The sequence below is a fragment of the Mobula hypostoma genome, chromosome 5 (assembly GCF_963921235.1).
Source record: "Mobula hypostoma chromosome 5, sMobHyp1.1, whole genome shotgun sequence".
Taxonomy (NCBI): domain Eukaryota; kingdom Metazoa; phylum Chordata; class Chondrichthyes; order Myliobatiformes; family Myliobatidae; genus Mobula; species Mobula hypostoma.
In genome coordinates this window covers 37,741,421-37,754,832 of record NC_086101.1, presented here as the reverse complement: position 1 = coordinate 37,754,832, position 13,412 = coordinate 37,741,421, and the positions used below count along the sequence as shown (strand labels likewise).

General features: G+C 47.0%; 1 protein-coding gene across 6 annotated transcripts in view; it reads left to right on the top strand.

Moving 5' to 3' along the window:
• The window catches only part of farp1 (FERM, RhoGEF (ARHGEF) and pleckstrin domain protein 1 (chondrocyte-derived)), a 278,773-nt gene that overhangs the window by 173,080 nt on the left and 92,281 nt on the right, over positions 1-13,412 (top strand). For all 6 annotated transcript variants that reach the window (XM_063048415.1, XM_063048411.1, XM_063048414.1 and 3 more), the window contains exons 12-13: positions 4,491-4,554; positions 8,387-8,609. In XM_063048415.1, the coding sequence (XP_062904485.1) occupies positions 4,491-4,554; positions 8,387-8,609 (287 nt within the window). The remainder of the gene's footprint in view (positions 1-4,490; positions 4,555-8,386; positions 8,610-13,412) is intronic.

Genomic DNA, 13,412 nt, shown 5'->3' with positions numbered 1-13,412 from the left:
ATAGTTTTACTGACCAACTTAATTGTATTTTGTAAACATACAGAAATTTAGAATTTGATGGCTGCAACACTCAACAAAAGTTGGGACAGATGCATGTTTACCATTGTGTTACATCACCTTTCCTTTTAATAACACTTTTTAATCGTTTTGGAACTGAGGATACTAATTGTAGTAGATTTGCTATTGAAAATTTTGTCCATTCATGCTTCATATAAGACTTCAGCTGCTCAACATTCCGTGGTCTCCGTTGTCTGATTCTCCTCTTCATGATGCGCCATACATTTTCAATAGGAGATAGATCTGGACTAGCAGCAGGCCAGTCAAGCACACGCACTCTGTGTCTACAAAGCCACGCTGTTGTAGCCTGTGCAGAATGTGGTCTGGCTTTGTCTTGCTGAAATAAGCATGGACGTCCCGAGAAGAGACGTCACCTTGATGGCAACATATGTCTCTCTAAAATCCTAATATACGCCTCAGAGTCAATGGTACCTCCACATACATGCAACTCACCCATGCCGTGGGCACTGATGCACCCCCATACCATCACAGATGCTGGCTTTTGCACCTTTCGCTGATAACAATCTGGATGATCATTTTCATCTTTGGCACGGAGCACTCGACGCCCATTTTTTCCGAAAACTAGCTGAAATGCAGACTCATCTGACCACAGCACACGGTTGCACAGTCTTTCGGTCCATCTGAGATGAGCTCGGGCCCAGAGGACTCACCGGCGTTTCTGCATAGAGTTGATGTATGGCTTCCTCCTTGCGTAATACAGTTTCAAGTTTCATTTCTGGATGCAGCGATGGACTGCGTTGAGTGACAATGGTTTTCCGAAGTACTCCCGAGCCCAGGTGGCTATAATTGTCACAGTAGCATGACTTTTCTGTGCACTTTTCAATCTTATTTTAACTCTGTCCCAACTTTTGTTGAGTGTGTTGCAGCCATCAAATTCTAAATTTGTGTATATTTACAAAATACAATTAAGTTGGTCAGTAAAACGATTGGAAATCTTTTCTTTGTACTTTTGTCAGTTAAATAAAGGTTCACGTGAATTAACGTATCACAGATTTTTGTTTTTATTGCATTTTGGAAAATATCCCAACTTTTCTGGAAATGGGGTTTGTATATATAGTGCCTTTGACTTTTGCACAATACTGTAATTGTCAACATGCAGCAGAGGGTGAGTTTGTAAATTTGGCAAGAGCAAGGACGTTAGGATTGGTGAGGATGGAGCAACACAGGAGGGGTGTGGGACAGGTGGCAGAGAAGGAGTGCCAGGGGCAGGGGGTGATATGGGTGCAGACACAGTCAGCCCTGGGATATCAGGCAAGGTCATTTTGATTCCAAACAATTGGTTTATTGGTCATTACAGAACGTCTCTCTGATGCCTCCCACTCCCTCCCCTCTCCCTTTTCCCAACCATGATCCCCCTCTCCCTGCCCCCTTCCCACTCACAGTCCACAACAGAGACCCATAGCAGAATCAGGTTTATCATCACTCACATATGTCATGAAATTTGTTTTCTTTTGTGGCAGCAGTACAGTGCAATACATAAAATTACTACAGTACTGTGCTAAAGTCTTGGGCAACCGAGCTACATATGTGCCCAAGACTTTTGCACAGTGCTGCAGGTGAACACAGGTAGATAGGACCAGCTCAGGTTGGCAGATTGGTCAACATGGACAGTTTGGGCTGAAGGGCCTATTTCAAGCTGTATAAGCAGTGAATCTGTGACTGTAAATAAACAGGTCAAGCAGCTTATGGAGAGAGAATCAGAGTTCAGGACATTGACCTTCCAACAAACCTGATCTCTGGTACCAACACACGAAAGGCCGGAGGAACTCGGTACGTCAGGCAGCGTCTGAGCAGGGACATGGAGGGTCGACATTTCGAGTCGAGACCCTTCATCTCGATTGAAAGATAGAGGGGAGATAGCCACTGTGAAGAGGGGAGTGTAAGGGGTGGAGCAGAACTGGTAGGTGATAGGTGGATCCAGGTGAGGAGGGTGGTAGGTGAATGGAGGAGGGAGGGTGGAAGTGGTGACAGAGGCTGGGAGATGGTAGGTGGAGATATCAAAGGGTCACAGGTGATGGAAACTGACAGAGGAAGGCGGAGCATAGAAGGAGATGAGGGATGTGGGGAGGGGCAGATGGGAACAGTGGGGGAGGGGACCCAGTGGGAGGAGAGTGTGGGTGATGGGCAATGAAAAAGGGGGGAGAAGTAGTATTAATGGGGGGGGGGCTGGGATGGCTGTAGGAGGAACTAGGTAGACTGAAAAGAGAGAGAAAAGGGGCCAGTACCAGAAGTCGGAGAATACATCATTGCAAACTTGTTTCTCTGGTATCAGCCTGTTTGAGGAGGTAAGAGAGTGAGGGAAGTGATTCAGGATAGATTAGTTTAATTTGTCATATGTACACTGAAGCATTGGAACATACCGTGAAATGTGAAATGATCTGGGGGCACCCATGCTTCAGACACCAACATAACATGCCAACAGCTTACTAAGCCTAACCCATGCATCATATAGTCACGGGGTGGGGGGTGGGGGAGCGTACGAACTCCTTATAGACAGCAGCGGCATTTGAATCCCAATCTTTCAGCTGGCGCTGAAAAATATCACATTAACGTGCTGCCAAACCATGAGCGAGAGGTTGTCCATATCGCAACAGCTGGTGGGAGGATGAGATTGGTAAGGTTAGAAATTGGTACCTGTAATTCCGGCCACACCCAGTCACCACTGGCCATGACCCAAAGGTCTGGAAATCTTTCTGAGGCCGAGCTGCATCAACCACTGCTCTTGCTCCTTTGCCAATCCAGCATTAGGGCACCAATTCTAATTGCTCATTCATCTGCAGAGAATCAACATGGAATATGGTACTACACTGTGGGTCCCACACCCAAGACCATTGTTGAGGTTTGTAATTCACCTATGGGAGATAAATGCCCTGGCCAGCATTTAATGCCTGTCCCTAATTGCCCTTGAGAATGCTCCTGAGCCGCTCCCACTGTCCCTTTGCAAGGGAGTTCCTGGAATTTGGCCCAGCGATGATGGCCAGGTGATACTCCTCCAAGGCAACACACAAGATAGTGAAGGAACTCAGCAGGTCAGTGAGTGTCTGTGGAGGGGAGTAAGCGGTTGATGTTTCAGGCTGAGACCCTTCATCTGGACTGGAAAGGAATGGGGAAGATGGTGGGGGAGAGGGGAAGGAGTACCAGGTGGCAGTTGATAGGTGAAGCCAGTTGAGGAGGAAGACAGGTGGCTGTGAGGTGGGAGGGGGATGAAGTGAGAAGCCGGGAAATGGTAGGTGGAAAAGATAAAGGGTTGATGAAGAAGGAATCTGATAGGAGAGGAGGGTGGACCATGGGAAAAAGGAAAGGAAGACGAGCACCTGAGGGAGGTGAAGGGCAGATGAGAAGGGAGGGAGTAAGAGGGAAGCCAGAATATGGAATTGTAAAAGTGTGGGAGGGAGAAGAGGAGTGAAATACTTCCAAGTTGGGATGATGTGCGACCTGGAGCGGAAGCTGTAGGAGCTGGTGACAACCCATGCACTTTACCATCATCTTAATCCTCTATGGAGGAAGTCCTGGCTTTGGAAGGTCGCATTTGCTTTTGGAGCAACAAACTATCTGCTGGAGGAACTCGCGGGTTGAGGAGCATCCACGGGAAGAAATAAATTGTTAAAATTTCAGGGTGCTTTGGGACTAATGAAGGATTTTGACCTAAAACATCGACAACTCCTTTCCCATCACATATCATGCTCAACCTGCTGAGCTCTTCAGGCAGGTTCTCTGTTGCTTCAGATTCTGGCACCTGTGTTTGGCCTGTATCCTTCCAAACCTTTCCTACCCATCAACCTGATTAAATGGTACAAAAACTTTGGTGAGCTGGGAGTCGGAAGCATTTCCTGACGCTGTGAATGTTTGTGCTTCTGTTGTCACGTTGTTCCGTTGCTGCTGGCCATCAACAGCAGTGCAGATGCCCGTGGGCACGGGAGAATGCATACGATAGATTCTGGGAGAGGCTGGCCAACGCAATCAAGTTCTGTCAGAATTAGAGACACAGCAGGAAACGGGCCCTTCTGGCCCTCGAGCCTCGCCGCCCAGCAACCCACTGAATTAACCCCAGCCGAATCACAGGTCAGTTTACAATGACCAACTAACCTACTAACCAGTACGTCTTTGGACTGTGGGAGGAAACCGGAGCACCCAGAGGAAACCCATGCGCACATGGGAAGGACGTACAAACTTTCTTACAGAGGACGTTGGAATTGAACTCTGAACTCTGAAGCCTCAAGTTGTAATAGTGTCGCGCTAACCGCTACACCACCGTGGCACCCTGTTCTTTGACCATTTGCAATCCATCCTGCAAATTCTGGTCAAATGGCGCAGCTATTCCTAAGATCATCTGTTAAGAGAAGCTACGTTACTGCTGTTTTTGATTAATCTTTAATTAAAGTTGTTACCAACACTTTTTTTTAATCTTTCAGGAAACACAGTAAATTGCGGTCCATCCGAAGTCTGCCAGATCATCAGTCAATGGTGCCAAAACAAGTCAGTAAATCAGCAAGTGATATTGTCTACAGTAAATGATTATCAGATCTGTTTTCCGTTTCTGTTTGTTCACTCAAATGACTAAGGCAGGGGTTCTCAACCTTTTTTATGCCGTGGACCCTTACCATTAACTGACAAGTCCATGGACCCCAGGTTGGGAACCCCTGGAGAAAGGGGTTATAGGGTAATAGATATTACTTAATGTTTTATGTAAGTGTGACGTGTACAGAGATATATATATATAAAAAACAGGACCCTTAACAGTACTGATGGACAGAGGGATCTTGGAGTCCAAATCCTTTGCTCCCTGCAAGGGGCAACACCAGGAGATAGATTGGTTAAAAAGATGTGTGGCATGCTAGCCTTCATCGGTCAGGGATTTTGAGTATGAGAGCTGAGAATTTATTGCTGCAGCTGTATAAAACTTTGGTTTGGACATACTTGGAGGATTGTGTGCAGGTCTGGTCACTACAGAAATGATGTGGATGTTTTGCAGAGGGTACGTAGGAGATTTACCAGGTACATAGAGGGCATGAGTTATAAGGAGAAACTGAACAAACTTCAGTCATTTTCTCCTTCCTGTATTGGGGGTGACTGGAAACAATACTCTATTAGACCACATGCAATAATTGTACTCTTTTTCTTGGGTACGGAGAGCCAGTCACCATCTCTGTGTACTGCTGCCTTGCCAAAGGAGCCCCAAGAGGTTCTGGCTTCACTACCTGTTGAAGGCAAAGCAGCACACAGTCACTATCTAACTCAGGGGATCCCACCCTTTCTTATGGCGTGGACCAATACCATTAAGCAAGAGCTCCATGGACCCTGGGTTGGGAGGTCCTGATCTAAATGGTGAGGAGTTCACCTGTAAGATAAGACTTCCCATTGACTCTTGCTCAACCAGTGGCTTTCCTCACCGATGGCGGCCAATGGAAGATGACGCCGGGTTGGGTTGGTGTTAAACATTAATCGTGAAGCTCTTCAATACCTACACGAGATGGCAGAGAAGGTGCTTGAGGAGGCTGCTGTTAGGAGAGGTTTGAATTTGGGTAGAGCCTTTCACAGCCTGTGCAGGGATGCTGACGTGCTGCTGTACAGTGAATGAAGATTTCTAGAAGCTGTAAAGTAGGAAATCTGATGGGAATATTGCAGGGCAAGCTTTCATAGACAGTTCTGATCCTAAGCTTTGTTATTGTTGGCCAGCATTCTGAGAAGAAATACTCTGCTCTCTTAAACAGAGTGGTGAGATCTTCTTTGTTCAATGGGAAGGCTTTCAGTAATGTTTCAGATGACTCTTTTGACAGTGCGGCCCTCCCATAGCTCTGCACTGGGAGAGTCAGTCCAAATGCTTCAGGTCATGAGTGAGATTTAAATCCATAACCTTCTTATAATGATGTAGAGTCATGGCTGGAACTAATAACCACACGAAGACCAGAGTAGGGTAGAATCCAGTGTCAAGGTTTGTATGGTCAGGCAGTACTTATGGGGAGAAATCGACAGTTCATGTTTGGGTTGAGGTTTGATCTGTACAGAAAGTTCTTTGGAAGTCAAGATTGAGGTGAAAGTCTGAAGTTTACTGTCTCTTTATTAGGTGTTCATTACAGTACAGATCAGACAGGGTCAGCCTGTACCAGCAGGCAAGGTAGGTAAAGAAGTAACAAAGGAACTTGAACACAGGCTCTCTCTTTTTTCTGGACTGGTTTAGAAAATAAACCAATGGACAGGTACTGACTGAGTTACAGTTCAGTTTTGTAAATGAAGAAACTGCAGTAAAATAGAATCAAATGGACTACCAAGTTACTAAAAGTTTAGAGACAAATAGATGATATAAACATATGAACAAATAAAAAGAAAGCTAAAACTACAAGGGAAAACACAATAAATAGTAGGGAAGTGGTGTTAGGTAAATTGAAGGGATTAAAGGCAGATAAATCCCCAGGGCCAGATGGTCTGCATCCTAGAGTGCTTAAGGAAGTAGCCCAAGAAATAGTGGATGCATTAGTGATAATTTTTCAAAACTCGTTAGATTCTGGACTAGTTCCTGAGGATTGGAGGGTGGCTAATGTAACCCCACTTTTTAAAAAAGGAGGGAGAGAGAAACCGGGGAATTATAGACCGGTTAGCCTAATGTTGGTGGTGGGGAAACTGCTGGAGTCAGTTATCAAAGATGTGATAACAGCACATTTGGAAAGCGGTGAAATCATCGGACAAAGTCAGCATGGATTTGTGAAAGGAAAATCATGTCTGACGAATCTCATAGAATTTTTTGAGGATTTAACTAGTAGAGTGGATAGGGGAGAACCAGTGGATGTGGTATATTTGGATTTTCAAAAGGCTTTTGACAAGGTCCCACACGGGAGATTAGTGTGTAAACTTAAAGCACACGGTATTGGGGGTAAGGTATTGATGTGGATGGAGAATTGGTTAGCAGACAGGAAGCAAAGAGTGGGAATAAACGGGATCTTTTCAGAATGGCAGGCGGTGACTAGTGGGGTACCGCAAGGCTCAGTGCTGGGACCCCAGTTGTTTACAATATATATTAATGACTTGGATGAGGGAATTAAATGCAGCATCTCCAAGTTTGCGGATGACACGAAGCTGGGTGGCAGTGTTAGCTGTGAGGAGGATGCTAAGAGGATGCAGAGTGACTTGGATAGGTTGGATGAGTGGGCAAATTCATGGCAGATGCAATTTAATGTGGATAAATGTGAAGTTATCCACTTTGGTGGCAAAAATAGGAAAACAGATTATTATCTGAATGGTGGCCGATTAGGAAAAGGGGAGGTGCAACGAGACCTGGGTGTCATTATACACCAGTCATTGAAAGTGGGCATGCAGGTACAGCAGGCGGTGAAAAAGGCGAATGGTATGCTGGCATTTATAGCGAGAGGATTCGAGTACAAGAGCAGGGAGGTACTACTGCAGTTGTACAAGGCCTTGGTGAGACCACACCTGGAGTATTGTGTGCAGTTTTGGTCCCCTAATCTGAGGAAAGACATCCTTGCCATAGAGGGAGTACAAAGAAGGTTCACCAGATTGATTCCTGGGATGGCAGGACTTTCATATGAAGAAAGACTGGATGAACTGGGCTTGTACTCGTTGGAATTTAGAAGATTGAGGGGGGATCTGATTGAAACGTATAAAATCCTAAAGGGATTGGACAGGCTAGATGCAGGAAGATTGTTCCTGATGTTGGGGAAGTCCAGAACAAGGGGTCACAGTTTGAGGATAAAGGGGAAGCCTTTTAGGATCGAGATTAGGAAAAACTTCTTCACACAGAGAGTGGTGAATCTGTGGAATTCTCTGCCACAGGAAACAGTTGAGGCCAGTTCATTGGCTATATTTAAGAAGGAGTTAGATATGGCCCTTGTGGCTACGGGGATCAGGGGGTATGGAGGGAAGGCTGGTGCAGGGTTCTGAGTTGGATGATCAGCCATGATCATAATAAATGGCGGTGCAGGCTCGAAGGGCCAAATGGCCTACTCCTGCACCTATTTTCTATGTTTCTATGTTTCTATACAACAATCTAGAACAAGGTCCCCAGCCTGGGGTGCATGGACCCCTTGCTTATTGGTATTGACCCATGGCATGGAAAAGGTTGGGAGCCCCTGATCTAGACCATAATCCAGCAAGACGCTTTGCTTGCACTGAATGAATCCAGATTGAATGATCAGAACACATGAAGTGTCTTGACCTGAAATGCCAACTGCCCATTTCCCTCCAACGGATGCTGCCCAAGTCACTGAGTTTCTCCAGTGTTTTGTGTGTTGCTTCAGATTCCAGCCCCTGCTGTCTCCTGCGTCTCCCTCACACTTTATTTCTCTCTCTATTCCAGAGTGACGACTTTCCCTACAGGACAGAGTGCCCGTCAACGGGACCTCCGTCTCCCAGCGAGAGGAAAGAGCCGGCGGCTCCCCGCCTGGCTGCCGAGAAGCCAGCGGCAGAGAGCAAGAGTTCCTCACCGTCCCGAAGCCCCAGGAGGGACAAGCAGGAGGAGGAGGCGGCGGCGAGGGAGAAGACCCAGCTGGCGAAGGCACAGCAAGACCAACAGAGTGCAGGTCCAGCATCCCGAACTGCTCACAGCAGCAGCTCTTCCATTCCTTACATCGACTGCAGTGACGCAGATAGCGAGCATGAGCTAGTGCAGGCGCGGTTATTCAGCTCCACACCGCGGGCAAATGACATCCCAGAGGAGGGCTCAGTCACCAGGAAGGAGAGGGCAGCCTGTCTTGGGCGCTGGGACTCTCCAGGCCTCAGCTTCACAAGGGTCAGGAGGGAGCTGGAGGGCGAGGACTTTGCCTCGGCCGACCTGTCCTTCAGCCTGGAGGGGGTGTCCCCGGCACTGCGGCACAGCTCTCTGTTGCGACGGGCGTCTTCCGTCGCTGCGGCCGACGTCCCCGCAGTGACACCGGCAGGCACGCGGGGCAAGGGGTCAAGCCCCAACGGTGGCGTGCGCTGGGCCACCCCCAAGGGCTTGCCCGTGCAAAACGGCCACTGCGGGTGGGGGGGAGCGGGCAGCCGTTGGTGTGATTACAACAGCCACTGCTCCCCTGCGTTAAGCCGCGAGCGGGCAGAGAGGGCAGCAGTCTCCCGGAACAGGTCGGAGACCGACCCCCTCATCCTCAGCCGCCTGGCCTCCACGCCGCTAAGCGAGGGTGGCCCCGGACGTTCTCCCCGGGGCAGATTCACATCCACCCGGTTACCACCGACTCGATCGAGTCGGCCCGTCCCCCGGCTCTTCCCGGTCGGCTTAGGCGCGGCCCAGCTCGCCGACGGCTCCACCAGCAGCGGGACAGAGTCCAGCGAGTCGGACTCGGAGGGGGCCCACCCCGCCGGCTTCCCACTGGCATTCGGGAACCCCGTGGCCCTGGACCCCTTACCCCTAGCTAGCAGAGGCTTCTCCCTGGGCAGCTTGCACCCGGAGGATGAGGGCCTGGAGCTGGAGGAGGACAGCTCAGTGAGTTTCAGTGATCCCGACGAGGCCAGTCCGCTGGATGAACACGGTGTCATCACCTGTTAGCGGCCAGCGCCAACTCTGCCCAGTTTCCCAATCAACTGCACAGAACCAGCCAGCCACAGCCTTGTGCTAATGCATTAACAGTAGATCACCGGATGCCACTGTAGCATGCTCTAGTATACTCTGACTACTGACCAACTGGCACTTAATCTAAACAAACCTACCGAATATTGAAAAGCCGAGATAGAGTGGATGTGAAGAGGATGTTTCTAATGGTGGGAGAGTCGAGGACCAGAAGGCATAGCTTCAAAGTATAAGGACGTTCCTTTTGAACAGAGAAGAGTTGGTGAATCTGTGGAATTCGTTGCCACAGATGGCAGTGGAGGCCAAGTCATTAGGTACATTTAAGGCAGGGGTTGATAAATTCTTGATTAGTCAGGGCATGATGAAATGGTGGTGCAGACTTGATGGGCCAAATGGCCTATTTCTGCTCCTATATTTTATGGTGTTAAGATTTTTGGACATTTCAGGCTGAGACCATTCTTCAGGAGTGGAAAGGAAAGGGGAAGACAGAATAAAAAGGTTGGGGGGGAATGTCCGTTTAGAAGAGAGATGAGGAGGAATTTCGTTAGCCAGGGGTTAGTGCATCAGTGGAATTTATTGCCAGAGGCACTATGGAGTCCAAGTCATTGAGCATCAAAGGTTATGGGGAGAAGACAGGAGAATGGGGTTGAGAGGGGGAGAAAAATAAGCCATAATCAAATGCTGGAACAGATTTGATGGGCCAAATAGCCCAAATCTGCTCCTATGTCTTATAGTCTAATCGCACTGCCATCATGGACATGCAGGAGACACTGGCATCCAGGGTCAGTGTTCAGGGTTGCTGGATTCGAGGGGTGAGGTTTATTGAATCATTTAACATGAAGCGAGGAAAGGCATTTTTATTAACCTAAACTCTATGTTTTGCCATTGAGTTAAATTGTAAAATAGCAATTCCTTATTCAGCTTCTAAACAGCCAAGAGCAGATGCAATGGAATATGTGTACCGAGTAATCAAGTAATGCGGTTGACTGCTGTAGATGTAGCCAGGTACGACGAGTGTGGGTTCTGTATTTGGGACCAGCTGTGCTCCTGGCGTTTGTCACTGTGGTTGCATGATTCCCGTGGTCGAGGTAGCCTTTGACACCTGCCAACTGCAACATGATTTGGACAAATGCTGACTGTCAGAACATTGGTTATATTTTAGCAGAGTCATTATTGGAATTGGTTTATTACTGTCACATGTTCAGAGATACAGTGAAAAGCTTGCACACTGTTCATACAGATCAGATCATTACCCAGTGCATTGAAGCAGAACTAGATAAAACAATAACAATGCTGAGTAAAGTGTAACAGCTGCAGAGAAAGTGCAGTGCAGGTAAAACAAGATCATAACGAGGTAGATTGTGATGCCGAGAGTCCAATGTCTCACACTAAGGCCTATTTAATAGTCTTACAACAGAGGGGTAGAAACTCCTTGAACCTGATGGTACATGCTTCCAGGCTTTTGTATCTTCTACTCAGTCTTAGAGGGGAGAAGAGAGAATATCTGGACTCTTTGATTACGCCGGCTGATTTACGAGGCAGCAGGAAGTATAGGCAGAGTCCTTGGAGGGGAGGCTGGTCTCTGTGGTGTACTGAATTGTGTCTACAACTCTTTGCAGTTTCTTGAGGTCAGGTGTAGGGCAGTTGCCATACCACGCCATTATGAAAGCTGTAGAGTTGGCCAGTATCGACCTTCATGTCCCATATATACACAAGATGGTAACGAATCTTTGATTTGACTAAAATCAGATGAGGTGAGACAATAATTAATTTTTATACATTAGAACGTAGAACAGTACAGCACAGTACAGGCCCTTCGGCCCACAATGTTGTGCCAACCTGTTAATCTACTCTAAGAACAATCTAACCCTTCCGTCTTACACAGCCCTCCCTTTTTCTTTCATCCATGTGCCTATCCGTGTGCTTTTGTGTGATTTGTCGCTTCTTGTGAAAATGATATTTGGATCATGTGCAAACTGTTGGTGTAGTTCAATTTGGTATCATGTTCAGCAGAGACATAGAGGGCTGAGTGGCCTGTTCCCTCCTCCTGTGGTTCTATGTTCTATTTTCCGAGCTTAGTTTTGTGGCATGAACATTTAGACAGAACTGAGGATCAATCTAGATTTTTAAGTGCTTGTTGATGGATCCAAGAAGGGAAGAGGGTTTTCATTTATTGTGTGTGTCTCTAATTGTGTACGTATCTCGCCTTCAAGAGATGTTAGTGTTATATTAGCCTTCGGATTAAAAGAGGACAAATCTAGGGAAGGCATATTATTGCCATGTCCAGTTCAACTTCAGGTTTAATTGTCATTCAGCCATGCATGAATACCCATGAGTACAGCCAAATGAAACAGCATCAGCATGATGTTTTGCCAGATCCTGGCTGATCATTGATTTTGGAAGGGAAGAGTTAACTGAAAATTGACATAGAACTCTTCCCTGCCAAAGTATTGCACAAATAGTTCACACTTTAATTTTAATTCTTTAATGATTCCCAAGGCAATGTGCTACATTTTGACAGGATTTTGGCAGATGTGTCACTCCGGTTGGTGAAAAGCCACATTCCTGAATGGCGGCTCACCCTCTGGATCACAACTGGTCCAAATGCAAAAGCAAACTACCAGGTCTTTCTGTCAGGGGCAGGGAAATAAAGAATCAGATGTAGAAAAAAACATCCAAATTCAGAAGATGTTGTAAATATGATTATAAACTGAATTTATTTTATCAAGTCACGTATCTCGACGCACATGTGCAAAGTTACTTCACATTTTGGGGTCTTTTTTAAAGATTAGCTTTATGTGCCACATGTACATCGAAACATTGAGTGAAGTGTGTCGTTTGTGTCAAATCAAATCAGTAAGGATGATTCTGGCAGGCCGCAAGTGTTGTCAAGCTTCCCACATGTCATTCCCACAACTCACCTTTTGGAATGTGGGAGAAATTGGATCCCTGCAGGAAACCCACATGGTCACAGAAAAAAGGTACAAACTCCTTACAGACAGCAGAGGGAATCCAGCACCGACCTTGCAGCTGGCACGGTAAAGTGTGGCACTGACCTCCATGCCACTGTGCCATGGTTCATATGTTGAAATAGCAACCAAACAATCAGAGTCAGAACAACACTGATTAAGGTCGTTGACCTGAAACTCTTATGTTCCTCACCCCCTCCCCAACCCATAGATGCTCTTTGACCTCTGACCTGTTGAGTATTTCCAGCTTTCTCTGGCAAGCTATTCACCTTGTTGGGCACCTGGAATGTGGAGGCCTTTATTACGTACAACAGTGAAACTAAACTTGGCAGCGGCACCTAAGAGGTGTAGGTGTAGAAGGTTCTACTCTATCCACTCCCACTCAATCAAAATTGGGTGGAAAGTTAACCAGTTTCAAGCTAATAGCGTGGATTTCATGGGGTAAATTTCAGATGTCATTTGATGGCTCTGGGCATGTACTCTCTGGAATTCAGAAGATTGAGGGTGACCTAAATGAAACCTATCGAATGTTGAAAGGCCTTGATAAAGTGGATGTAGGGAGGATATCTCCTATGGTGGGGGAGACTAAGAACAGAGTATAGGGGCATCCTTTTAGAACAGCGATGAGGAGGAATTTCTTTTGCCAAAGAGTAGCGAATCTGTGGAATTCTTTGCCACAAGCAGCCGTGGAGACCAAGTCTTTATGTAAGCTTAAGGTGGAGTTTGATAGATTCTTGATTGGTCAGGGCATGAAGGGTTACGGGGTGAAGGCAGGAGACTGGGGCTGAGAGGGAATTGGATCAGCCATGATGAAATGGTGGAGCAGACGCGATGGGCCAAATGGCCTAATT